General features: G+C 44.2%; 1 protein-coding gene across 2 annotated transcripts; it reads left to right on the top strand.

Annotated features, from left to right (window-relative positions):
* Positions 1–515: 515 nt before the first annotated feature.
* Positions 516–26566, top strand: HAPSTR1 (HUWE1 associated protein modifying stress responses). Of its 2 annotated transcripts, XM_028706699.2 has the most exons (4): positions 521–1000; positions 2811–2891; positions 12005–12280; positions 22377–26566. In XM_028706699.2, the coding sequence occupies exons 1-4, from the start codon at positions 739–741 to the stop codon at positions 22619–22621; spliced, it is 864 nt and encodes a 287-aa protein (XP_028562532.1). In that variant the 5' UTR covers positions 521–738; the 3' UTR covers positions 22622–26566. The 2 variants fall into 2 exon arrangements, with proteins under 2 accessions (XP_028562533.1, XP_028562532.1); XM_028706700.2 differs by lacking the exon at positions 2811–2891 and having other exon boundaries at positions 516–1000.
* Positions 26567–27553: the final 987 nt, after the last annotated feature.

The raw sequence follows: 27553 nt of genomic DNA, 5'->3' as shown, positions 1-27553 counted from the left end.
TAATAAATCTGCAGAAATCTTAAAAACATTAATTATTCTGCAATGACAAGAGAACTCTCTGGACATTTCTGCTCCCCTCCCCCAACCCTCCTCTTAGGGGAGGGTCACAACTCAGAACAACACGCTAAGTAGAGAAGATAGAAAGCAGCTGCGCCTGCGCGCAAGCATAGACCAGAGGGCGAGCGAGGGAGTTAGAGAACTCCGAACTCCCTCACATCCACCCCGCGCTTGCGCAGACTAGCCCCTCCACTCCTATTTTCTCTCCCTCCCTTCCATTTTGTCGGCGCAACCAACCTTAATGCTCATAATATGTTTCGGGGGAAGGAAAGCGAGAGAGAGAAAAAAGACCCGACTCGTTTCCGTCTCCTTTATGACATTGATGGACACGTCAGACACCCAATAGGCTTGCGGAGGCGTCCAAAGGGACGATCGGCAGTGGCGTAGCGAAGGCAGAGAAGGCGGGATTTTCAGCCTTTCTTTTCACTCCTTTTTTTTTTTTGGCCGCAGCCAACCAATCACCCAGCCAGCATGTTCGGGTGACACCTTTTGGTGCGCTCGGGGCGGCGTCTCGGGCTCAGTGTGGTCGGAGGCGACGGAGGGGCCGGACGCTCCCCGGCCTTGTTGTTGTCGTCGTCGTCGTCGTCGTTATGGGGCCGCTAATGGCGTCCCCGTCCCCGTCGAGAGGCGCCCGCTTTAGGTAGCTGAGCGGCGGCGCACGACAGAAGCGGGAGAGGCAAGATGGAGGAGAAGGCGGCCAAGGAGGAAGGCGACGCCGAGATCCAAGAGCTGCACGGGCCCGAGCACTGGTTCAGCAAGTGGGAGCGGCAGTGCCTGGCGGAGGCCGAGCAGGACGACGGGGCGCTGCCGCCCGAGCTGCAGGACGACGACGAGGCCGCCGCAGCTGCCGCCGCCGCCGCCACCCCGCAGCCCGAGCACAAGCAGCAGAAGCTCTGGCACCTCTTCCAGAACTCGGCCACGGCCGTGGCGCAGCTCTACAAGGGTGAGGAGGAAGGGAGGGGGAGACCCCGAGGGATGGAAGGGGGGGAGGGGAGGGAACGGGGAGCGCCCCCTCTCAAGATGGCTGGGAGGGAGGGAGGGAGGGAGGAGGCAGAGAGGAAGTGCCAGGGCCATGGGGGAGGGGTTTCTTTTTGAGGAGGAGAGGCTGAGGTTTTAGGAGGTATCTCCAGTTTATGGGGGAGGGGAAGCAGGTCCCCTAATTATATTGGGGTTGGGGGGAGGAGCAGGGAGATAGGGACCCCCATTTATGGGGTAGGAGATTTGGAGGCACGTCGAATAGCTTGTGGTTAGTGGGGGCCTCCTTGGATAGAGGCGGGGTGTGTGGAAGGCCACCCCTATTCATATAGGGGTATCGGGGACCCCCATTCATGAAGGCAGAGGAGGAGACCCTGGAGAGGTTCTCGGGTCAGGTCGAAGAGCTTTTGGAGGAAGATTGGGATCAGTAGAGGGGGCCCTATTCATGGAGACGGGGTGGAGAAGCCAGTTGGCATGGAACTGGGGAAGGGGGTCCCCCACTATTAAGGAGGCGCAGGTAGAGAAGACGAGGATTCTGGCGGGTTTGGAGCAGGTCAAAGAACAAACGGGTCTCCATGGGCAGCTTAATAGGAGAAGGGGGTTTCCTCTGCCTCTACGTGGGGCTGTTGAGTATCCTGGGGTTGGGCGAGAAAGGAGAAGCCTGTGTACGCGCTAATGCGTGTAGTTAACACACGGCACGTTCATACGTGCGCAGTCGCGTGTGCCTGTATGCCTTACACGTTCCTGCCTCCGCGCTTCTCGTGTGTCTGGGTATTGACGCGTGTACGTACACACGTGCGGTCTCTGTTCATTGATACGTGTGTGAGGGGCAGAGGCGGCGACGTGTCTGCTTCGCTTCCTTTGCCCCCTCTCTTTCGTGGGAACGGGGCCTGCAGGGGGAGGCGAGGAGGAAGTGGCCGCGGGCGGAGAGCGGGAAGCGCCTGTCAGTGGGCCCTCCGGCCGGCCTTCCTTCCTCCCAGGCCTCGCCCGCCCGTCACGGCCTTTCCAGTCGGCCGCCGTGACACAGACACGGCGGGCGCGCACACAAAATGGCGTGAGGCGGATCCCTCCGCCCTCCTTTTCTCGCCTCGCGCCCCATTTTCTTTTCCCTCACGAAATAAATATAAGGAGGGTGGGGGGCGGAGGGGGAGAAAGGTATGTTGGTTTCTCCTTCGTTCTTTTCTCCCTCTCCCCCCCCCCCGCGCAGTTGGCAAGTGGGTTCGTCCCGGCCCCTCCCTTCAGCTTCCCGTCGTCGGCCCTTCCCACCGACAAAATGGCGAGAGGGAGGCTCGGGTTGGGAGGGGCCTGTGGCAGGAGGAGAGAGAGGAGACGACGTGAAAAAAGCGAGTTATTGTAGGCTTCCCTTTTCCCCTTCCTTTTAATGGTGTTTGTCTTTCCCTCCTCCTGCTGCCAGTCTCCCCCTACGTGAGGGGAAGCAGTTTTACTCGCCCCTCCATTCACATGTGGTTAGTTCCAGTAGTCTCTCTCCCCCCTCCATGAAGACTTGGTTGATTCCAGGATGCTTCATATCCTGATTTTTCAATCTTTTTTTGTCCCCCTCCTTCAAAAAAGGTATCCCATTTCCCCCTCCCTCCTCTGTCCAGGCAACTGAACAAAATGGCGAAGCCCAACATGGCCGAGGGAGGGTCTGAGTGACAGATCATAAGCAGAGCCTGAGAAAGAGATAAAAGCGAGTTGGGTGGTTTTCTCTCTCTTCATTTTCTCGTTTTTGTTCTTTTGTTCTTCCTCCTCCTGGCACCCCCCCCCCCCCCGCACAGACCGTGTGTGTCAGCAGCCGGGCCTCTCCTTGTGGGTCCCATTCCAGAATGCAGCCACTGCTGTCACCAATCTGTACAAAGGTGAGAGATTTCAGGTTGGTAGTGGGTTGTGGGGAGGGTGGCAGGATGAATGGGGCCTGAAGAGGACAAGTAGGAAATGGACTTCAATAGAGGAATAACTGAGTTATTTTTTCTGTGTGTGTCTGTGTGGTTCGACAAGTCATGCTGTGCCTCTTCATCTCTTGCCTCCTTCAAATCATAGTCTTGTTAATAAATGCATACTGGTCTTCACTTCATATTCTTGGGCATTTCTGCTCCACCAGGAGTTCAACCCTCCCTCCCCATTTTATCCTGCAGCCATCCTGTGAGGTCGGCCAAACTGTGAGACAGCAACTGTCTACCTAGTGAACTTCATGGCCAAGTGGGGATTTAAAACCTAGTCTCCCAGGAGCTAGCCCAACGCTATCCGCTACATCACACTGACTGTTTTACAGTTTCCTGCTCCCTCCCTCTCTGTTTCTGTTGCGGTAGTTGCACAAATTGTGGCCACACAGTTCATCAGTCTGGTAAAGGTTTGCTGTGCTTTACCTGACTGTGGTACTGCAGTTACAGATAGCAGAATAACTTGCCACTTTCAAAGTTAGGCTGGTCAGCCAGGTTTTCCCTCTTGCCTTCCCACACAATTAGTGAGCGTTGCTGGACAGTGCAGTTGTATATTTGTGACAATAAATATGGAAATAGGGTGCTGGTGGTTACAGATAGCTTGGCAAAAATGCAATGTTGTGGAGTTGCATATTTGATTAGGAGGGTAGCAGGGGTATAGTTCTTTATAAATGGTCTGAGTCTCCAGGTGCTGCACTATTGCTCCCATTATCCCTTCCATTGGCTAAACTGGCTGGGGAGTCAGTAGTCCAGGTGCTCTTGGGACTACAAGGTTGAAGAACACTGGCCTTCAAGTAGTGACTTGCAGTGTGTAGCTGGGTATTTCCCAAACTAGAGACATGTATGATAGACTTCTGGGAAGAGAGGAGTGATTCATAAATGATAAATTTGAGAATGCTGAGGTCTGGAAATCAGTGCTGTATGTTGTAGAATAAGGCCTACTCCACCCTTTCCCAGAATACTGCTGCACACTGTAGAGAGAACTGTTTCCATTTTAGAAAACAGAACACTTCTGGAGTATGGTGCCATGATATTTTCAGTGTTAATAATTGTTAATTATAATAAGTGTTGAGGTGCCTGCATCTAAATAACTCAGTATTGAGTGTCTTCTGCTTCCATCGTATAGATAGAAGCTACCGAATCATGCCCTTCACTGTTCTTGGAGATGCATTGTGAATTGTGAGTGAGTGACAAAATCTTCGTTGTAAGGAGTCTTTGGCCAGAATGACAGAGCCAAATGTACTCTGATGTGACAGTTGCCAAGGTTCTTGGAAGAAGAAATGAATCAGTTTAACTGCTCCAGTGTTTGGAGCCTACCTGTCCATTCCTTTCCCTATCTTGAATGTCAGCCATTTTTGTGCTGCATTGTCCTTGACCTGCATTACCAGCAGTCTGTTAGGTCTACCTGGGTCCGAGTGACTTTTAGGAACTGAGATAATAAGGTCCATTCATTACAGAAGCCTTTCTCAAGCTATGTTTTGACCAAAAGAGCCTTGTAAGTTAAGAACACCTAGGTATCGCTGAACATTTGTGCATAAGGCAGTCTGAGAGCCACCTTTTCCTCAGTGGATTTGGTTATAGAGTGTGGAATTGGTGGTGTAAGCCTTGAGACCTAACTGTGATAGAATAGAATGGTGGTGGGGAACCCATGGTCCTTCAGGTGTTGGATTCCCATCACCCCAAGCCAGTATGACCAATCGTCAGTGCTGATACAAATTGGGAGTCCAACAGTACCTAGAGCACCACAGTTTTCCTATCCCCAGAACAGGAATGTTGAGGTGCCCCAGGATGTCATCTGTGTCTTCATTCCCTTCATTCTGACCCTCTGCCTCATAGGAATGACTAAGACCTTTCTAGGTTCTTCATTATCACAACACAGACAGAATTACCTTGGTCTGTCTGTCAAGTGGCAGAATGCTTCTGTCTCACCTATTGTAGTACACCTGGCCCTCGGATATGGAGTACAGGTATTATTCAGCTAAGAAACCTAGGTGTGGTTCAGGCTAATTTCTGAACAGTTTGAAATGGGGGTCTTGAGTCACCTAGCACATTACTGGATGAAAAGTTGCTTTGTGACTCAGTGCCCTAAGGCCTCCATTCTTGTAGGAATCATGAGAAAGTTGATTTGCACACTTGGAAGGGGAATTTCTGGAGTCTACAAGGAAGTCTAGAAGTGGTCAAATCTCTACCCTTAAGTTATGTTACAAGCAGACAGCCTTGAATTGGGGAGGCTGACTCCTAGAATAGTGTCCAGCTTGACATAATAGCATAGTTTCCCATAGGAACAAAGTGGTTCTACACTTTGGCTGTGTAGTAGCTGACACTGGAGAGAACTGATCTAGTGGTAGTCTGGTGCTATTTATACTGTCTTCTAAAAAACCTTAGTTCTTAGTGACACTGAGTGAATTGCAAATCAGTTGGCATCCAGAATGTAGATGACAAAGCATCTAGTTCCTTCTCGCAGTCACAGAAGACAGCATGCATACTGACTGCTAGGGTATTAATATTACTCTTTTTACTTTTAATGATTATCATTTCTATGTTTTTAGCTTTTTCTGTTTTATCTGCATATTTGTATTTTTAACAGTAAGTTGCCTTGAGTACCGATGGGGTGGGGGAGGCGGAATATAACTAAATAGCAACAGTTAATCCCTCAAATTAGCGAGCTGTGCTGTGCTGCTAGACTTAAATGGATCAATTTGTGTTTGCTTTGTCTTATATGAGAAGGGGGCAAGAATGTGATTATGGGTTTTTGTGGGTTGGGTTTTTTTTCTGATTTATGAACTGCAGACCAGCACAGGAATCCTAGCACACTGAGACTAAAATAGCTTGCCAGTTACTGGTACATCCTCCATAAGGCTCATATGTTCTCTTCCATCCACTCATGGTGGAAAACTGAAGACAGGACTACATGCTACTGACTTTGTCTGAAGTTGCTCCCATTTCCTATAAGGAGACTCTTCAAGGAGTAAGGAGCCATCTGACAAAATGGTTTCAGTTTCAGTTAAACCACAGGTTACCCTTTTGATACGTTTGACCCAATATAGTGGGGTAACAATAGTTTAGTCAGACTTAACTTTTTCTGCAATCATGTGAGTAACTTGCTATAGAGCAATAGGTGTAATTAGATGGTGTAGCTTCCAGTGTGTAGTGGTTTGAATGGAATGCAACACTGAAAATGGCAAGCTCTTAGTCATCAAGGGAGGTCTTTGCCAACTCAGCCAATAGTATTAGTCAGTGCTGTTTTTCCTTATTTGTGCAGCCAGCTTCCATTTTGTTTGTTTATTGCTTGGTAAGGGAAGACATCTGTGTGATAGCAGTGACTTATGCATGTACCTGTTGAAAATAAAAATAAAAACCCATGGAATTGGGTTGTAAATTTGCCATGTGGAGTCAAAAGACCTGTGTGCTAGACTAGTCTTGTAACTGCATCCTGCCCATCAGTTGTGCAAGGCAGAAAGTGGGTAGGAACAGGTGCACTGAGTACTACAGGGCAGCTTGGGACAGTGCAGGAGCATTGCTCAAAGCTGTGGAAAGTTGACTGTAGGTGGAGTTGGGACAGGATGTTTACCAGGGCTGGTGGCCCAGCCCACTTAAATTGCAGGATACTGCAGGAAATTGTGCCAGTGCTAATGCAGCAGCACTAGTTCTTGAGCAGAGGTTCTCCTGAAATCCCATCAGCTCATATAAGAACATAGAATAGAACATAGGAACACGGAAAGCTGCCTTACAGTGAGCATGACTTAAGGAGCACTGTTGACGCCAACCAGCAGTGGTTCTCCACAGCTTCAGGTCCTGGCTCCTTTTAAGCATGGAGAACATGCGCTCTTCAACTGAGCTACAGCTTTTCCTTACACAAAGAGGTAGACAAATCATCCAAAACCAGTTTGAAATCCATTTTGTGTTACCAGAGTCATATTTTTGACCTGGCAGTATATTGTGAAATCACAATGTGGGAGAAACCATGAAGCCAGCCAATGCCTATACATAGTTCCATATTTATTTCAGACATTGTAATGTACAGTATTGATATATTGTGATGTTTAGTTGGTGATCTATTGTGATATTGAAAATCGGGTATCTCCCAGCTCTGTACTGTAGCACAATGGTAAAAAGGTGAACTGTGAAATCTCCAGTAGATGTCTTGGCTATGGACTCACTAGGAAGTCTTGTGTAGCTCTCTCTCTCTCTATACCCTCCATCTGTAACTGAAGTTAGTACTGACCTATCTGTACATGTAATTTATGAGGATTATATAGTACAGCAAAAATTGTATATAAATGTTGTTTGCTTCCTGCTCTTCCTCTTCTTACACTGGGGTAGCATGGGCCCTTGTCCTTCACATTTTATTCTCTCAGTAATACAGTGATGTAGGTTTGGCTCAGAGTGACTGGGTCAAGGCCACCCAGTGATCTTTAACAGAGTGCAGGATTGAATCCATGTCTTCCCAGTCCTTCCTTTAACGTGCTAACCACTGTACTACATTGACTTTCAAATTGACACATTGATAATTTTAAGATAGAGGCAACTGCTTGGCTTTTGCCATGGATTCACATTGTCTTGCAGATAGCCCTGTTCTTACTGAGTTTGCCACCTCTACCTCAACCTCAGTAGCTGGATCTATGTGTGTATGTTCTGCTCATGTGGCAACGTTAATTCCAGTTGGATCTTCAAAGGGTGCTTAGAATCAAGGTAGCAAATCTGCTTTAATCTTTTCAAAAATGGAACAGCTCCTTGAGTAAGGAACATTATTCTAAATGTATGAATCTGACTAGGAAAAAGGTGTCAATTTTATTATTTACTGCCAGACTTGTATACTGCTATTTCCACACCAAGAATGGACACAGGTACCTTTTGACACTGTGCACACACATGCTTTCACATGTATATGTGTTAGCAGTCCTACAAAAATGTTCATCCACCATTGTTCAATTACTCATAATACATCAAGTAAACAACTGTTTCTTCATTTGGATCCTACTGACAGTGGCCTTTCAAGGTAAAACAAGTTGCTTTCTGGACTGGCTTTGATCACCCAGTCAATACAATGTGGTAGTTCTAATTGCTCAGTGGGAGGTCAGTCTGTTAACCCCAAGTAAGAAAATTGCTAATAATCATGCCAAGCATAATGGCACCAGGCAGAATAGAAAGATGTGTAAAAACAAGGAGTGTCAGTCTAAGACTGTAGTTCTCACTTTGATATATTGCTGTTGATAAATCACAGTGCAATTTACAAAGTTGCCAAGGACAAAGTGGAATGCATGTATTTCCTAACTCAGTAAGGATAGGATTGAAAGTGCAAACTTGCAACACTTTTTAGCAGGTAAAAACTTGTGCTGAGGATTTTGCAAGTCGAGCAAATTTTAGGAGTGTTTCTAATATATAGGTCCAGTGGTGGTGTAAATTGTGTAGTTTGCTAGTGGTTGAAGATGCCCAATAAAAGCATGATAGTTTAACCATTTTTTTTGTTAGTAGTGCTCACGTTTTGAAATCTCCCTATAAGGTCTGTTAAAAACAAAGTTGAAGGCTTGTTTTCAGTTCCTTCAGCTTGAAATGACATGTGACTACTTGGCTGGTATGAAGATCATAAGCTTTTCTTGTCATTGCAACTCTGGAATGCGGTGTCATACAACTCTTGAGTGTGTCTATTCTGGATGCTAGCTGAAGTATCTGTGTAGAGGGCAGATACAAGTGCAGATGGTTGTCAGTGTGCAGTCATAGAAAGTAGGACTTAAACATGTTAAGTGAGTTGCGTAACTTCTCATACTGCTCTGTCTCACCTTTGCAGATATGTATTTACTGTTGAAAAGCAGCTCAGTATGCTTTTTATATAACTCGAATGTAATTAGCATTAGTATATTGATAGATAAATTTGCTTTTGCTTCCTTGGCAATTTCTGTGTCATGGAAGCATCTTTTAACATTAGTTCTATGCATGCAATTCCATTTTTAAAACTTATATGAGGAGGCTTTTAGACTTGCTTGTTTCCCATGGGCAAGCTCTTTGTTCAGATTGGGATCATATTGATGAAACTGCTCAGTCTACTCTCCTAATTCACCGATACAAATAAGACAAGTGTATTGAAACAAAGTTTCATAAATGAAAGTTAAGATGGTGGTAATGGGCCTAAACACCATGGCACTTGAGATTAATAACTGATGGTGGTGCTCACCTCAATTGCTGCCTTACAACATTGCCTTTAAAAGTTGCCTGTAAACAAAACCCTTGTACAATGTGGCAGTATGGTGCTGCCTGGACTAAATAGCAGATGTTTTACCCTCACCCTCCCTCTCAAGAAGCATAAAGGTGGCTGTCAGATTGCACCTGTTTCTTTTTATTGCCTACCCCCATTATCCTCCTCCTCTGTGATCTGTTTGTCTGGCTTGATTTTGGCTGTCATCTGTCTGTTACTGACCCCTGGCAGCTTTAGTTGACCCAGAGAGGAGGAAGTGACTCAGGGCTCTCTTGACTGAGTCTATTTGCTTTAAACATCTACTTCCCCTAAGCGTCAAGGTGTCCAACAACAATAAAAGTGATACTGTATATGAAATACAATAAACACAATTCTTTAAAAGCTGTGTTGGTTGCAGGAGGGTAGGGATTACTGTAGTTTATTTTAGTTCCTGTAAATTATTCCTGGTGCTTGTAGCCATCACTTAACACCAAACTACCACTGGCCATGAGCAAATGCTACAGCCATGGGGCACCTCCTGCAGTGGTTAACAGCAATAAATCAGCAGTAAACAGTTACTTCAAGGCATTTTGTAACTCTACCAAAGGGTTCTTAATGAGACTTCATAGAAGAAACTGAAAGGCATAATGTTCTCCTAATACAAATGCTTTCGGGTTGTGGAGTTTTTTCTTCCTAGTAGTCATAGTTCTGCATTATAAGTTGCTGGGTCAGCAGCAGAATGACTGTAGTTCAGTTCTGAACCCCATGCGAACAGCCACTCATCTTGATAACCTATTGATATGATATCAGCTGTGGATATCCTGAATAGTGGGCTCTGGCTGACTTGTGAATGAATTTGAAAATGCAGTTGCCATATAGTGTGAAAATCGAATAGTTGTTCTAGAGCTCAGGAAAAGATTTACGCATTTTCATAGGTGTAGATCCCCCCCCCCCCAACATCTAGCAGTGAAAAGGGGTTTGGTACAATATGCTAAATGGCTTAAATTGTCTTGTTAAGAATGGATACTCATCCAGTAATAGAATGTGAAGCACAATGGTTATGTGAAGCAAGCCTCTTGCATATGCCAAAAGTTCTGATACTATTTCAGAATTCGTCATATATAGTTTTCTCTTGAATTGGAAGAATGGAACAATTTTTAAATTGAGTTTTAAGGCATGCGTGCAGTTTCAAACTGCCAGAGTAGTTTTGCTACAACTTATGGCTGTTCTCATTGCTGGCTTTACTCAGATTGCAGGGCTAGGCCCCATGGCATTCTCCTGGGAATAAATGGATATTCTACACTGTTTGCAGCTCAAGGGCCGGGTCACATTGTTGTGCATGGTTACTCAACACCTGATGGTCTCACTGCTGAATATGCAAACTGACTTGGTTGAAAAACATTCTGTTTGAGCTGAACTGATAGGAGAATGATCTAGCGTGTCTTGATCATACATGTAGGCCACTGTTGGGTGCTGCTTTCATCAAATGTGAAAGCATGAATGTGTAAACTGTAGTCTGTTGCCGGTTGCAAGAGCTAGAATGATCTACCATGGATACCATTTGGCTTGGGTTGAGACAGTTGGAATCAGCTGCTGGATTCCATGTGTTGGCTAGGCAAGTCTTATGATTTCCTGTTTGTTCATGTTTGTAAAATGAGCAGTTCAGTTTGCAGTGCTTGAGGAGTATTTCTGTATAAATGATTTCTCCTCAAAAATTTCATGCCACTTTGACTCCTAAACTTATTCCTAATGCTTCTGTCTGATGTCAAGAGTCTGTTTACCTTGGGATATTACAGAACTCCTGGGGTAAAATTACATGTGTGCTCAAAAATGCTCAATTCAAATCTTCCCCTTGAGTTAATGAGCATTGGCACTATCTGTAGGTTACACTTTTCTGTGTTAAATATTACTGTGCTCACCCTCCCAATTTTAACGAGCACCACTCTGCATCAGGGTTCACATGGAACCCTCTAAGAGTGTGCCACTGCTTTTACACATTGCATGCCTCTAGCAGCACAAGACAATGCTCTTGAATGTGTGGCAAGAACTTTAGTTAGTGTTGCCCCCAAGAAGATTTTGTCAGCTTAAAATATTCAAATAATACTTTGCTACAATCATTACTATACAGTTACTAGGTATGTGGTTTATGTGCTTAACCTTTTAAGCCAAACTTTGCCATAAGTTTGGGACTCATGGAAGCTGTTCTTCAAAACATCTGGAGGGCATCAGGTTGGCAAAAGATTTTTTTTAATCAGACAGAAGTTTAATAGGAGTAAATCACATTTTAATCCCATTGGATTGAGACAATGAGGAGATGGATACAGGAAACAGACCAATCTTTCTAACTATGATCATAATCATGAAATAAATGCTTCCCGTTTTGCCTTTATTTTTATTATCTCCTCACCCTGGGACAAAAAAACATTCTCAGAGAGCAAAGTCAGGACATCTGGCAGCTTGTTTTGTATGCTCCTTTTCTTTAACTTCTATGCTTCTTTTGACTGAACTTGCATTGCTTCTTCTCCCCTCACCCCCTTGCAAGTTCAGCAAACCAGAGCGGTTTTTGCCTTCATGCTGCATCCAGCAAAGCACAACTTTTAAAAGGACACTTGTATGTTTAGAGAAACTTCACACAGGAAAAAGATGTTTTAAAACAAAAGCCAGTTTCAAATGTGTGCAACTCCATGGGAAGTGGTGGAGGGAAGCAAAGAAACCATACATTTAGTGCTACATTTCACAGGTTGCACAAAGAGGCTCAAAAGTGTTTTAAATGAGTCACATGAAGTCAGTATTTGACTCCAGAAGCAGATTTTAACTGTGTATCTAATGCACCTCCTAAAATTCTTGTCTCTTTTTCCAGAAAGCGTGGATGCCCATCAGCGGAGTTTCGATGTAGGAATCCATATTGGCTATCAGCGTCGTAACAAGGATGTGTTGGCTTGGGTTAAAAAGCGCAGAAGAACTATTCGCAGAGAAGACTTAATCAGCTTCCTGTGTGGGAAAGCGCCTCCTCCACGAAACTCTAGAGCTCCCCCAAGACTAACTGTAGTATCCCCTAACCGAGCTACTTCGACAGAAACTAGCTCCTCTGTGGAGACGGACTTGCAGCCCTTCCGAGAAGCCATAGCTCTCCATGGTAATGGTTCTGGCTTTTTCAATGCTTTTCATAGGAATGAGTGTTTAAAGCTCACGCCTCTACACTCTTTTAACTTCTTTAATGACCGTGAGGTGTTACGGCAGCTAACATGAAGAGTAAAGGCACAGTTGGACTGGCTCTCAGTAGCTTGACACCTCATTTGCATTTTCTGCAGTTGCATCTAGCTGTAGAGTAATTTGTTGTTTCTTGCCCTGGAAACTGCTTAGTGCACTTTCCAGTGAATATTCCATGTTGGTATCAAAGGGTTGTATAGCTCTGAATCACTGTTCCTTAACTCTGCAAGCTCCAAACACACTAAAAAACCACTTGCTTGTTATGAACATAGTTGAGCAGGGCTTAAGAAACATATGTTGGGAAAAGGAAGAAACTTTTCTTCATTTCCCTCTTCTAGCAGAGGGGAAAGGGGGCACTTCAAAAATGTTAAGTTTTGGAGTTTAATTGATTATTTTTATTTAACAAAAAGGATATGCTGCTTGATGATAGAAAACTGCTAAGCGGTTTTTTGCTTGTCCATGGGACAGCCTTGCTCCTGTGGCTCTTTAAGCCATGCTTTCAGCCATTTTGTCTTCCCAGAGACTTGAGCAAGAATCATAAAGTCTAAGGTGCAGTTTAGGTGAAAGTAGTTCCAGCTTTGTAGACTTTTCACTTGGATACACTGGCTGACACCTTCTTGTATATCATGAGATGAGGCTTGCATCCATGCTCTCTATTTGTTAATGTGATGCATGATTGTTTTTGGCTAAGTGTACATGAATTTGGAATCTGTAGCTGGCCAGCAGTCAAATGAATGTGTACTTGTTACTTTGAAAGCTTTCTTGCAGCATGGAGGAATTTAAAACATTACTAGCTTGTTTGGACACCTTCATCCTTGCAAGAAAAGAACATGCTTCCTGCTGAAATGCTATTCTCTACTTGTTTCACAGTGCTAAACTTACCACTTGAGTGCATGCCTATGAAAAGATCCCAGTGGTGCAGACATGCTCAAATTGAAGTGCAGGCTGATGCAACTGAAATAGAAAACCATTCGAAGTCACCTGCATGTATGGGGGAGGAGGCTTGATTTAGAATGATTGCAAGCTCTCTTATAAATTACTACTGATGACTCAGTTTTGAGAAGATGGAAGACGCCAGGGTTGTAAGCATTCAGAGGTGTGGGTATTTCAATAATGGATGTTTGAAGAACAAGTTGACCTGATCTTCCAGAATAGCTTATTTGGGTTCCCATCCTGGCACTGATCAGACCCACACTTGCTTAACTTCACATACTATAGAGGTAACATTTAACTTGCATTGTTTTGAGGGAAAGAAACACATTTTAATGTTTTATTTTTTTATTTTTAGAGGCATAAGCTATGATGCCCTTCTAAAAGTTGCCTAGATTTGGATAAACACAGCAAGGCAAGATTTTTTTAAAAAAAGTTTTGGTGCAACTCATAACCAGGAATGGAAAATTCAGGCTCTAGTGCTGAATGTTGCCCTCCAGGCCCCTCTTTCCCTTGCTCAGGCAACACCCCTCACTGGACCTGCTTCCCACTCTCCTTGATTGTTGTTGCCTGGCTGGCTAAAATTCTTGAAATATTGTCCTTGAACTCCAATAATGACTTGCTTGCCTGGGTTGAAAATGGAGGGGTGTGTGTGTTCATGTGTGTATGTAGAAACCGTACAAAGCTAAAATTGTTGTCTCTTGCGTCACCCTCCACTCCCAACCCCGGTAGGTTGACCAGAAGGGAATGTGGTCTTCAGCCTGAGAAAATACTTTGAGAGCCCCAATGTTAATAGAGCAAAACACTGTGTATTTTTAAGGGAAACATTCAGTAGTGTGCCTTGGGAGACTTGTGGGTTGCATTGTTTGGATCACTGATAGCATTTCCCACAGGTCCCACTAATCATCCTATAGTAGTAAGAGAGCTGAAGTGGATGCTTGTTTAGTGGTGACTAAATATCATGCATTAGTGGTTTGGGTTGTAATTGTGCAGGTGTTCTTGGCTTCAAGTCCTCATTTGGTAAGCTAATATAAATAGTGAGTTGTTGAGATAATAGCATGGATTGTAGTTGGGTTACTATTTATCTTCAAATTATGCAAACCACTGGTCTAGACTGGAATTAGAGACAGGTGTATCTTGGCAGAGCCTTTTGTTGAAACCCCCCTCCCACAAACACACTGGTCTTCCAATGTTTTCAAAGCAAGATGGAAATGGGAAGTGCTTCTGTTACTAGGTTGCAAGCTGATGCCTAGCCTTTGTGGCTGTAACTGCAAGCTTTCTCTTCCTTCTGGATGAATACCAAAGATAGTTATAGTTGCAAGAAATGCCTGCTAACTATAAAATGAATATTTGCCTCTTTACTAACATGGCCAATATTGCTGAGGAACATGCTCTACCTTCTCATGTAGGAGTGCAAATATCCAGAGTGTGGGAACGCCTCATTCTCAGGCTTTCTGTTACGTACTTATTTGTGTATCTATTTGGCTGTGTCTGGGATTGAGAAAAATGAGTTACATCTCAGCACAAGGTTCAGTTCCCCACATCTCCAATTAAATGATCCCTGAAACAGGGTTCAAGATGCTGAAGAGCTGCTGCCAGTCAGAGAGCACAATGCAGCGCTAGGTAGGCATAGCTGTGCTATGACTTGGAACAAGGTAGAGCTGTTTTGGCTTCTGGTTTTTCGTGTTTGCCTTGCTGCTTAGTAATGTTGTGGGGTTTTGTGCTTGGGAATAAGACTTCAGAAACAACCTGAAATTCCAGTATTGAATTGAAAGCTAGCATTGACCAGGATTAGGGCATGTTTCTGCATTGATGGAGGTGCTAATTGGATATATGCTGGGTCTGGAAGATAGAACTGAGGAAATCTCTGTCCTTTTTTGGTAGCTTTGAATAGAAACTCTTTCAGGTTGTGGTAAGTTATTGCAGTTTGGAATGCTTCTGTTTAGGGTGCCATCCATGCCACACACACGTAGGATACTCCATTCCATTATTCCTTCCCTGGCTTTCCATTTTTATCCCTACAGTCTTATTCTTACATTTAGATCAGGTCTTTTCCCAAGGAGCTCAGTGGTTCCCCCACTCCCCATTTTATCCTCACAACAATTTGGTGTAGTAGGATAGGCTGAGAAATAACTGTCCCAAGCTTACCCAGTGAAGCGGAATGGCTTAGGGGTTTTTGAATGCTGTCCCCACAAGTCCTAGGTTGGTACTCATAACTGCTGTGCTACATTGCCTTGGGTAGCATTTCCTGGCCATGTAGCATGTTTAGTCCACATGGGGTTGCTGTGGGTTTTTCCTTCCTTGAGGTCTTTCGCTCTGGTAATTTCCAGCTTGTGCACACAGTGGAGGTCCCCCACAGTCATCTGAAATTACACTACTTAGGTGGCAAACACGGTTAAGTGTATAGTCTAAACCCTCAGATTGTTTTGTTTTATTTGTTAAGATTATCTAAACCTTTTCCTAACAAGAATCTTCAGGACATGTTTGTCTGAATCTCAACCAGGGTCATTGGGGTCAGCAAGCACCAGGCCAGTCATGGCAACATATTGCCAGTTGTGCTTCTGAACTTGGGTCAAAAAACCTAGATAGTAAAGCTTAGTGTTACTTGAGCCCCTTTTCTCGGGTTTCCTACCTAGGAGACTCTCATTGACTTTAGCAACTTCAGTTCTAAAGTTCTGCCCTGAACATGGAGGATTCCATCTCTGCCTTGCATCTTTTGACAGCTGTTGCCTAGAAAAGCTGTGCTTTCTGCAAACCACTCCATCAGCAGATTGGGCCCTGTTCAGGCATTGTGCTTGAATGGGGATTCGGAAAACAAATAGTGGGTGTGCACACTGGCCTCTCCACATGCCCTCACTGATCTTTCTTCATTGAGTGGGGAGGTCTGAAAGGAGCTTCTAAGCAAATGCAGTTGATCCAGAATTGGGAGCCCCAGTTGCCCAAACACACTTAGAAGGCCCCTTCAGGCTTTCCCATTCAATGCAGGAAAGTTCAGAGTGGAGCATGGCATGCATGTTCCTGTGCCCATATCTCACATTCACATTCCGGATTCAGGTATAATGCAGCCAAACAAGCATTATTGGAGTTCAAGAACACATTTCATTCCAAGGAGGGTGCAAAGCAGGACTGGTGGAGACTGGTAGGGAGAGGGGATGTTGCTTGACAGGGTGTGTAACCTATGGAGAGGTCTGTAGGGCCATCGGCTCCTGCATCTGATGTTTCTCTGGTGCACTGTGGAAGTATATTGACACACTGGCTGCAGCAGGAAAAGCTACTTTGGGTAATATCCCAGATGGGCTTGATGTGCCCTGTTCCCTATTTGTAGTTCTCTCTGAACAATAGGGCTTTCCTGCCATCTTGCAAACAGCTTTCAAAAATCTTTTCCCTGTCAAAGTGGCTTGCTACTTGGCAGGATAAGGGCTTGCAGCTACTGGTGTGGCTACCTGCTCAGACACAGAGAACTGGTTGTGCAGTTCAGGTCCTGGCTTTTGTCTCCCATATTCTTGTGAGCAACTTTGAGTGGCCTGGAGTCTGTCTGTTCTCCAGTGACATTCTGATAGCTGGGAGAGATCAAGAGTAGAGTTAATTTGAATACTAATTCATTTCCCCATACTCATATCCTGCCCTTCCCGATGGAAGCACAGAGTGGCTAACAATAACACTATTGCACACACGTCACAGCAACAAAAATGTTAACATCATAACAAAGTGTTCAGAAGAGCAATGGCAGCAGAAGGGTCAATTACATACCAAAGGCCTGAGTAAATAAAAGTTTTTGCCTTGGGCCTAAATGAGGCCAGCATGAGGGACAATCAAATATCATTTGGGGAGGAATTCTGTAATTTTAGGGGGAGTGGGGCCATTTCATCTCCTACCCAACAGAAGTTGAAGTCAGATTAACAAGTGGAACAGATATTAATAGATGGGTAGAGCAGTACTAGAGAAGATACTTTTTCAGGTACTTGAGTCTTCCATTCTGTTAACTGTTTTGTTAAGCGATAATTCATTCCCCTTGGTTTGCCATTAGCTGTGGTACACTTGTGCAGTAATGTGTACTTGGAGTTGCTTCACTTCATATTACCAACTCCTGTTAACCAGCAAGCGAGGGCTATAGGACCTCTGTCTTCACATTTCATGAGATAGGTTCTGTTGGTTGTGGACTGAACCCTCAACTTTTCTATACTGAACAGTATTTATTTCGGTCAGAATGTGACAGCGGACTATCTTTTCTGGCTTGGCTTTGTTGCCAGCCATTATTAGTGATACCTTCTCCCCCTCCTCTCCCAGGTGTCTTCCATGTGTAGAGGATATGGTGGTAGCATGGGGACTTTCTCTCACTTTGCATTGGATGTTGGAATAAGTAGAAATTACTTCTTAAAAGCCCAGTGTCATGTCCCTCTCAGCAACTCACTGGATTGGTTGGATGGCTTTTCTGGATATGTCTGGGAGAGACTTCTGCCAAACACTGGAAAGATGCTGCCAGTCAATGTAGATGTTCCAGAGCTAGATGAACCAATAATCTTGACTCTGTAAGACAGCCTCCTATAAGGGAACAGAGGGACATTGGTTGAGAGTTCCTGCTTAGGGGAGAGAAGTGATTGCCATCAGTGACTGAATTTGTCAACTTCTCTAAGAAGTTCTTTGTTCTCAAGTTCAGATTGCTGCATAGGTTACATGGAATTAAGCCTGGAGCCAGTCTAAAATCTTGCTATCCAGATACTGATGTTGGATTATAATTCTCCAGCTGAAATGGCCACTGGTTAGGATGATGGGAGTGATGTCTAGAGGGCACCACGTGGCCTCTCATGAAATGAAACCGTATATTTAATTGAGTTGGTAGGTAAAGGTAAAGGTACCCCTGCCCATACGGGCCAGTCTTGACAGACTCTAGGGTTGTGCGCCCATCTCACTCTATAGGCCGGGGGCCAGCGCTGTCCGCAGACACTTCCGGGTCACGTGGCCAGCGTGACAAGCTGCATCTGGCGAGCCAGCGCAGCACACGGAACGCCGTTTACCTTCCCGCTAGTAAGCGGTCCCTATTTATCTACTTGCACTTTGACGTGCTTTCGAACTGCTAGGTTGGCAGGCGCTGGGACTGAGCAACGGGAGCGCACCCCGCCGCAGGGATTAGAACCGCCAACCTTTCGATCGGCAAGTCCTAGGCGCTGAGGCTTTAACCCACAGCGCCACCCGCGTCCCTAATTGAGTTGGTAGATTTGCCCAATTTAGTGTGTAAATTCATGAAACCCAAAGGAATATATGTTTGCTAGTCTTCTGAATGTGTGACTTGGTCAGATATTCTTTCCTCCTTCTTCTGGGAATCTTGGGTAGCAGAATGTTGGATTTGGAGGTGTCCCTTTGTTTTTTAAGGAAAGTTTATTTGGGGCTGGTTGAGGTTTAGGAATTAAATTGACGGAGCTGGTGTTCATTGGAAATAAGCTAGCCCCACCCCTGAGGCTTCCTGCAGGGAAGGACACTTGTCTCACGTGACACCATCTGGAAATATTTCCGAGGCTGGAGGTGAGGCAAAAGGTGTTTTTCTCATGTGGTTGATTCTTTGGTGACTGGTAAGGACAACTGTTTCTTGTCAGATCTGAAAGCAGGGAGATGCAAACGTAAGAACCCTGGTGCACATTACTCAACAATGTGTTCGTTAACAAAGGCTTTTTAGGCAATTCCCTATGTCCGATGCATCTGCTACATTCTGTTAAAAGTGCCACAGGTTTTTGTTGTTGCTGTTGCAGAAGGCTGATGCTACTCTTCTGGATTCTGATCCAATATTGTTCAAGGGCCTGTCAGTATGTTTCTTGACTGCTGGTTTGCAAGGGCCTGCCTTTGGAAACTACGTACTGTTGGTGCACATTCAGTTTTATTGTGCAGGCATTTGGCCATAACAATTTGACTGTTCAATGAAACAAGTATTTCAGAGGTCTATAGTGAGAATCAACATTGATGTGATTTGAACCTTGTGTTCTTGAATCAGGGAGTACTGTTGACTTTTGTAAATCATTGCCGTCAAATCTGTGCACTTCAGGAATAAATTCTGTGAATTTTAGAACTTCTATAGAAAGTTGTCATTCTGAGGTTGAACGTTTCGGTATAAACCCTTGAAGCAGAGTAACACGACCTGGTGGTCACTTATGCTTCTTTTTATCGTCTGACTGAAGCACATTCTCTTGTACTGTATTTTAATTTTTGTGAATATGTAGCTCTGAGCATCATTGTGACTTGAGTGCTTATTAATAAGCAAAAAAGACGCACCGTGGCTACTTTAAAATATGGCTACAGACATAATGTCTGAACTAAACCAAACCTTTAACAGTGAAAGTAGCTTTTAATGGCTGGTATTTTGAGCCCGGACCATATATATTTAAAAGTCTACATTGGCTCCCAGTACGTTTCCAAGCACGATTCAAAGTATTGATGCTGACCTTTAAAACCCTAAACAGCTTCAGTCCTGTATACCTGAAGGAGCATCTCCACTCCCATTGTTCAGCCTGGACACTGAGGTCCAGCTCCGAGGGCCTTCTGGAGATTCCCTCACTGCAAGACGTGAAAGCTGCAGGGAACCAGGCAGAGGGCCTTCCCAGTAGTAACACCTGCCCTGTAGAATGCCCTCCCATCAGATGTCAAGGAGATAAATAACTGCACAACCTTTAGAAGACATCTGAAGGCAGCCCTGTATAGGGAAGTTTTTAATGTTTGATGTTTGCTGTGTTTTTATTATGCTGGAAGCGGCCCAGACTGGCTGGGACAACCCTGCCAGAGGGGCAGGGTATTACCACCATCATCTTTTAAGGTTTTGGAAGCACCTATATTAAGGGTCTTGTAATATGCAACCTTAAACCTAATTGATCACTTGCCTTGTGGTAACCGATCAAACAGATTCTTGACTAGAGCTATGTGCCAGTGTAGGTTAACACCCTGGCCCTAAAAATTGTTCCACAGACTGCTACAAGGCATAAATCTGCATGTTACCTCCTTGCAACCTTGTCTGTCTGTGTGTACGGTTATAAGGCTGATGGGGCTTGGGTGGGCCACAGACTATTTGGAGAACTCCAGACCATATCCATAAAGCATGTGCTAGAAATACTTGTTTTGCGCGACACTGTTAATACCATAAACATGTGAAACCTTATCTGCCAAGGTGAATTGAAACTTGCCACCAACTAAAACATTTTACTTTAAATGTGCCATTGTACTACTGTAATATGCCTCTGAATGCATGCACCATTGAGCAACAGCACAAGAGGACAGGATATGTTAGGCTAGATGGGCCTTTGGTCTGAACCAGCAGGCTTTTAGGTTCTTAGGTAGAAGCTGTGACTGGACAACAAGCCCACTAGCTAGTTAAATGCATGCTGTTCCAGCAGGCTGCCTCCAAGTTCCTTAAAATGGGCATCTCATTCTGTCATGTACTTGCTTGGGAATAGTGCTATGTCCTTTAGGCTCCCTTCTGCTGTCAGACAATGGAATTTTGAAATTCTTTCCCCTTGTAGTCTTGACGTGCTTCTTGGAGATATACAGATAAAACGATATTCTCCTAGAACAGCCCTCCCTCCCCAAACTGTGTATCTTTCAGTATAGTTGGTAATGATATTTCCCCAGAAATTGGTATGGCCTGATGAGGATGTTGCAGCATTAATACCTAGCAAGCATAACAATGGTTTAGACCAGGCATGGCCAAACTTTGCCCTCCAGCTGTTTTGGGACTACAATTCCCATCACCCCTGACCACTGATCCTGTTAGCTAGGGGTGATGGGAGTTGTAGTCCCAAAACAGCTGGAGAGCAAAGTTTGGCCATGCCTGGTTTAGATGGTAGGTAGACTAGCTGTGGCTTTTGCAATGACTGACTTTGGTGTTACCCAAGTTCAATGTGACTATCTCATAAACGTACCCAGATCACCCTTATACTGTTGTTGAACCTACTGCTAACATTCTGACAAGTAACAAAAGTGCAGATTCCTAAGTACCACAGAAAGACAACAAGCAGCTGCCCCCAATTCAGAAATTCTTGTACTGTGGCTTAAGCAAGTGACCAGAACGCAGAGTTGGAAAAATGTTTTGAATTCCCAACCCCTTGTATAACATTGTGGGTTACCAAGGCAACCAAGAACCTGGCCTTCTTCCCAGTCTTGCCTGAATTGGCACTCTGCATGGGAAGGGAAAAGGGGGCCAGGAAATGATACCTTCCATTAGATGCTGGTTGAAGCAGAACACATCCGTGCAAGCCTCAAGAGGGCTAGGGTGGCCTTCTCTAATATTGAGTCCTCAGATGGCTGATGGGAGTTGTAGTCCAACAATACCTGGGGGCTCAAGGCTGGACTAGGACATTGGTTGTGATCAGTGATGGGGGGCAGAAAATCCCCATTCCCCAAAATTCCATTACTTTTTTATGTGTGAAGAAGGTTTTCTGCTTGATACATTCATTAATAACAATGAATGGCCATTGTGAATACAATATTTGGCAGGCTCTGCAGTTTTGGGCTTTGTTAAATGCAAGTAGACTTGGGCCCTGTTTGCAGGCTTCACAGAGGCATATCTGGTTGACTACTGTGAGAACTGGGTGTAGAGCCTAGATGGACTTTGTCCTGATCCAACAGGTCTGTTGTTATGTCAACATACTAAATTAGGGCACAAGAGATTTTTCCAATGTAAATTACCCTAATCTGCATAAGAGAAATTTCAAGGGAAAAAAAATTCCAATTCAATCTTTGACCCTGATCTTGTGGCCACAGGAAGTACTTTACATAAACTTGTCCCAACTTGTTCCTAACTGATTTGATTATGTCCACTGGGCTGCTCTCTGGAGATCCTCAAAAGTCATAAAGCACCTGAAGATCCCTAGGCCTCAGTTTATAAATTGAAATATACTGTACATTGCTCTGTGTGACTTGTGTTTTCTGATTCTGCCAGTCACATTGCAGGCTGTTTTGCAGGAGGAGACTTCCTATTTTAAGCTGATCTTTAGGTCATGAGGGTTGGGAACGGTCCTTAAGACAAATGCTGTCTAACTTTGGAGTTGGGCTGATGGGGCTTTTTTTGGATGCTGACTTTTTTCTAATTTCTGCTTTCTCTTTCCTTCCTTCAGGTCTTAGTGGTGCAATGGCTAGTATAAGTGTTCGTTCGAGTACCCCGGGCTCACCCACTCATGTGAGCAGCGGCTCCAACAGTAGTCGAAGGAGAAATGGACTCCATGACGTTGACTTGAACACTTTCATATCCGAAGAAATGGCACTCCACTTGGACAATGGTGGAACTAGAAAGCGTACCTCAGCCCAGTGTGGTGATGGCATTACGGACTCCCCAACCCATAAACGCAATCGTATGATCTAAATGGCAAAACCTTTTGATCCCCACCTCTCCCTCTTCCTCATTTCCCCCCTCCCCATGCTGCTTTAAAGGCACTCGATCCGCAGCGTACCTACTGCTGGGGAAACAAACCTGAGGCGCTCTCCTCCCAAGTCACACAGATTCAATAATTGCCATAAAGGAAAGCTTACGTACTGACAGTAGATTCTTCTCTCGTAACTACAGCTTTCTTCAAATTTAGATTTCTTTAGCAGAGGACTTCCAATGTTGTGTAGTAGCTAGCAAGCTCATCGCAGGCAGAACATGCATCCGTTCCAAGGCTAAAAAGTGACCTTACTTGTACTCTTAAAGGGAAAAAGGAAATATCAGACATTTATTTGGTTATAGAAATGCTTTTCTGTCCTTTTTTTTCTTGCTGTGTTTAAATACTTGCTTCAACAGTACTGCCATTTTGACAACAGTGTCAAAAACATGACTTGGCATGTAAGACCTGCAGGCTTCTTTTTTTGAATATATATATATATATATATAAATATTTTCTTCTTAAAAGTTCTACTGGGCGCATTAATTTCTATATAGTTAAGTGTGCAAATTTATAATTAAGTATTGGCCTGTACCCTTTTTTAAGTTCCCAAAGCAGTTGATGGTGGCCGTGTGGTAATGTAAAGAGGTTCTACGATGGTTCTGCAATGGAAACTAAATCAGTGCTAAAAAGGATCTTCATTGGAATTGCTTTGTGTGTGTGAGAACTCTGACATTGCTGCACCAGTCTCACCTCCCACACCCTCCTGGCCCAAGAACTTTTAATTGGAAGTCTTTCAGCTGATTGCCCATTATTACTTGAGTATTCCCTTGTAAGCAATCAGCATAATTCTTCATTAATTGCCACAGAGGAACATGTTCTGTCACTGGCGAACAGGTGGCTTGGGTACTACATGACTTGTATTGTGTGCTTCCTGTGAAGAAATTATCATTGTGGAATGATGAGGAAATGGATGAATGGGACTAGTTTTTGTTTTTGCTTTTTAAAAGGATATTGGATGTTTTCCCACTATGTTGTGTGTGACTTCCAAGCCGCTTAAGGAGACATGACTTGAATCACCAAAGTCAGCCAGTGCAGGTCTTCCGACAGGGGCAAGATGTGACTGTTTTCAAAGTCCCATGAAATAAATTTCTCTAGGAAATAATCCTGAAATGTTTCCAGCGGCTTCAGTGCAATATGCAGCAGATGCAAACTGAAGGAAAAGTCTTGGGTTTAAGCTGGGCTGGCCTTGAATGTGAGCTAATAGCCAAGTTCTTGCCACCCTGGCCACACTGTGGCATCCTTGGTGAAGCAGGTTTCTGGCTGTACCATATTTTCTCAATGTCAGTCATGTGGTGTGTTTGATCAGCTAAGTGAACCTTGGAGAATGTTGAAGGGAGGCTTAGAAGAGGACCAGCATGTAAGGGCTATTCTCCTCCACCTGTGTGGGAAAGAAACCGATGACAGTGACCCAGTTTGCATGTAACGGTAAGTCAAAACAGTGGCTTAGCGCAACTGAGGAAGTGGGCTGGTTAGTTCCAGATTGCAGCTGTTACTCTCTTTGCCAAGTGAAATTAGACATGGTTGGCTTAGTGGTGCACCCGAACCTGGGCTTGCAGTGGGCAGACAAGCCATGAACTGTAGCCATGGTTTGTTCTTGGTTTCTCACTCCAGGAGAGACAAAACAACAAGCCTGATTTGGATGCAACACTAAGCCAAGCTATGGCTTAACCCAGGCTAGCGGGGCACCTTGGGCAGGGCGCTGTGGCTGCTGTTTTCAGTCCAGGGACCCTTGCACCACTTTTTCAAACTATTCACACTTAAGCCATGGTTTAGCTACTGTTATGTGTGAACTGAGGCAGTTGTTGCAGAAGGCCCCAACCAAGCCTAGTTCCTGAGATCTTCCCAGTCTTAATCAAGTGGGGAATGGAATGATGTCTTGCCTACTTTCTGCTTCCATAACTGGGGGCTTTTTAAAGCAGCCTAGCCTGCAAGTAATTCAATTTAAACTTCTTGGCCTGGCCAGCTAGGCGGCATCAGGACCCTCTCTACACTGTATAATGCATATGCAAACCCAGGTCTCCACCCCCATGGTCACTTCCGCATTTCACTTAACAGGATGGAGAGCTCAAAATGCATGTGGATCTTCCTAGCTGGAAGCGCCCTGCAAATGGCTGTTGTGAGGCAGGGGAGGGGGAATCTGTGTATGCTTCGAATACCTACGGGGAACTCTGTTGGATGATGGGATGCAACAGCATGACTAGTTGGCTGGTACCGAGTCACAAGTAGCTCTTGAATTTTTCTGCCTTTTCAGCCTTGAGGTGTCCTGGCACATGTGCCCTTTTGTCACCATTTAGAAGAAGTCTGCTTTGAACCACAGGGTACTCGTATAACTTCCTGAGGCCAGGAACATGCATTGCAAGAAGCATGTTGCTTTTTTGCTTTTGTAGAGCTTTTAAGTATTGCTAAAATACAAACAGCTTGGGGGAGTTGCTAAACAAATAATTTTTTTTTTTTAAGTTACGTGGTGTTTGTGGCTACAGTTTTTGTAGTTCATGATACTATGCGTGAATTTTAAAACAAACCCTGAGACGACACTTTATAAAGGTTGCCAATGTATGTACAGCTAGTTCACTATTGTTGACCTAAAAAAAGTGCACCACGGCTTCTGTGTGACATTTGTAATTTGCATGTGGTCTAGAACTAGCTTCCATCGTGAGAATTCACACTGGTATGTGCCGTAGTGACTTAAGACCACAGTGCAAAAAAACCTGACTACCCACCAGCTTTTTCTGCCAAAAAAAGTGGCACTTCAGAAACATAGGAGGAGACTGTTTAATTGAGAAGCCCAGAACACTGGGCAGAGTCTTGTATTTTTGGTAGCAGTCAGCCTGGAATGGACAAACGGCGCATAATATCGTCTGCCACTGCTATGCTCCCCAACCCCCTCACTCCTAAATTGATTTAGTTCATAGGTGTACAGAACTAGTAGAGGAAGGTTTTTCTAGGGCTTCACTAAACACTGGGTTTTTCTGATCAGTGGTATGTTTTCTCCAAAGTAGTTAAGTGAGGGCCAGCCCATAATGCTAGTTGGAGCAGGATACGATACGTTTGTTTTATCGCTTAATGAGTTTGAAAAGATTGAAATGTGGATCTTGATGTGTGGAGTTCTTCTTCCCTCAACCCCTATCAGATAGAATATAATAATTCCTCTGTTCACTAATGCTTTGAAGCTTTGCTATCAGTCTAGCTCCTCTGAACAAAATTTGTCAAGCGTTTTTTTTTATATTTTTGGTGCCATTTTTTTCCTTTTTGGTAAAAGAAAAGCTGGCTTTGATAATCTAGCTGCACTAATAGTGTGTGTGCTTGTAAGTCTTTCGACAAAATTTATTTTTACTGCTTTTTGAAACCCTTGTATTTGCTGTTGAAATATTCAGCCTCCTGCCAAAACAAACAAAAAGCTAGACTGCATGATGGCCTCATCTGGGAAATGGGTGTGTAACGAATTAACTTAAATGTCCAGTGTGGATTATTTCCATTGGTTGTGACTTCTGGAAGAATAAGACTATTGTAAAACAGACATGTTTAGCGCTTTGGGATGTGGTGGGAAATTAGTCGATTGCAGTTCCGCATTTTTACCTGGTTCAATTTGAATGCCTTCCAGTGACATTTGTCTCATCTCTTTCCCCATGTAAACCAAACTTAACATGAATGTGGGGCAGATTTTACATAATAGTGTATCCTGCATTGAAGCTGAGCTTGGCTTGCATATTACTAAAAGTTCAATTTAAATATTAAAACACATGAGCTATAATGAAGTAATGCAAAGCTGATTTTTTTCTTCTTCCTTTGTCTGAAACTGAACTCCTGCAATCCTCAAATGTGACTTACCCTGCTGGAGAAATAGATACCTTTTTAAAACCCTAATAAAATTCAAAATAAACCAACCTAGCTCGTTTGGTTTTTTAATACTTCTCTTCACTTTCTCTAGGCATCCGGAAAAGAGGGTGGGAAGTATCTCCAAACTCAAACGAGGTCAAACATAGCTTGTTTAAAATCTCACATTTATGGAGGACTAATCCTACTTGTAAGAAGAAGAAAATGATTATCGGTAGTTAATCATTACCGGTAGTTCTCAGTGTCCCTGAGACTTCTGAGTGTGTTTAGCTGTGCTGTGACTGAATGTAAAGCTCTAATTTGTATTGTTTTGGATGTAGGACATGAGAATGTTTATACAGTTCTTCACATACATTGGGAGAACAGCCATAACTCTGTGGTAGAGCATATGCTTTGCATGCAGAAGGTCCCCAGTTCAAACCCTTCAGGTAAGGCTAACAAAGATTCTTGCCCAAAATGCTGGAGAGTTGCTGCCATCAGATCAAGGGGCCCCAGGGACCAAATGTGGCCCTCTCCATCTGGGTCTTGCTGTAAGCTCAGGCCACAATCTTCATTGGCATTATTTAGTGCCCTGTGTTTACCTGACTGGAATGTGTCCTTGGATTCTGATAATGATCTTTGCTTGGCTGGATGGAAGAGAAAAAGAAAGGTAGGTATGTCTGTAGAAACTAGCCTATTGTATAAAGGTAAAAATTTGGCCTCTGGCCTGACCCACCACTGGCCTGTGTCTCCTGGAAGACAGCCCATAAGGAAAGTGGTCCCAGGGCTGGATTAACTAACATTACCCATGTTAGTTGCTACCGTAATGCTAACATGCATAATGTTCTCCACCCGCCCCACACTAGAGGGATCAAATGATCCAACTTTATATTACATTTTTATGAACGTTATTGCCACCATTGTTTTAACATACTCTGTGTGTGTTATGCAGGACAGTTACTGCCTGTTTTCAGACGTGTGTTTGTGCGCTGAGTCTGTGAATATAATAGCACTCCTGAAGCTGCCTGCCCAGAGGCTGGGATTGAATTGCTTTGTAA

This window comes from Podarcis muralis, chromosome 14 (assembly GCF_964188315.1).
Source record: "Podarcis muralis chromosome 14, rPodMur119.hap1.1, whole genome shotgun sequence".
NCBI classification, from domain to species: domain Eukaryota; kingdom Metazoa; phylum Chordata; class Lepidosauria; order Squamata; family Lacertidae; genus Podarcis; species Podarcis muralis.
This window is presented reverse-complemented; position numbering and strand designations above follow the sequence as displayed.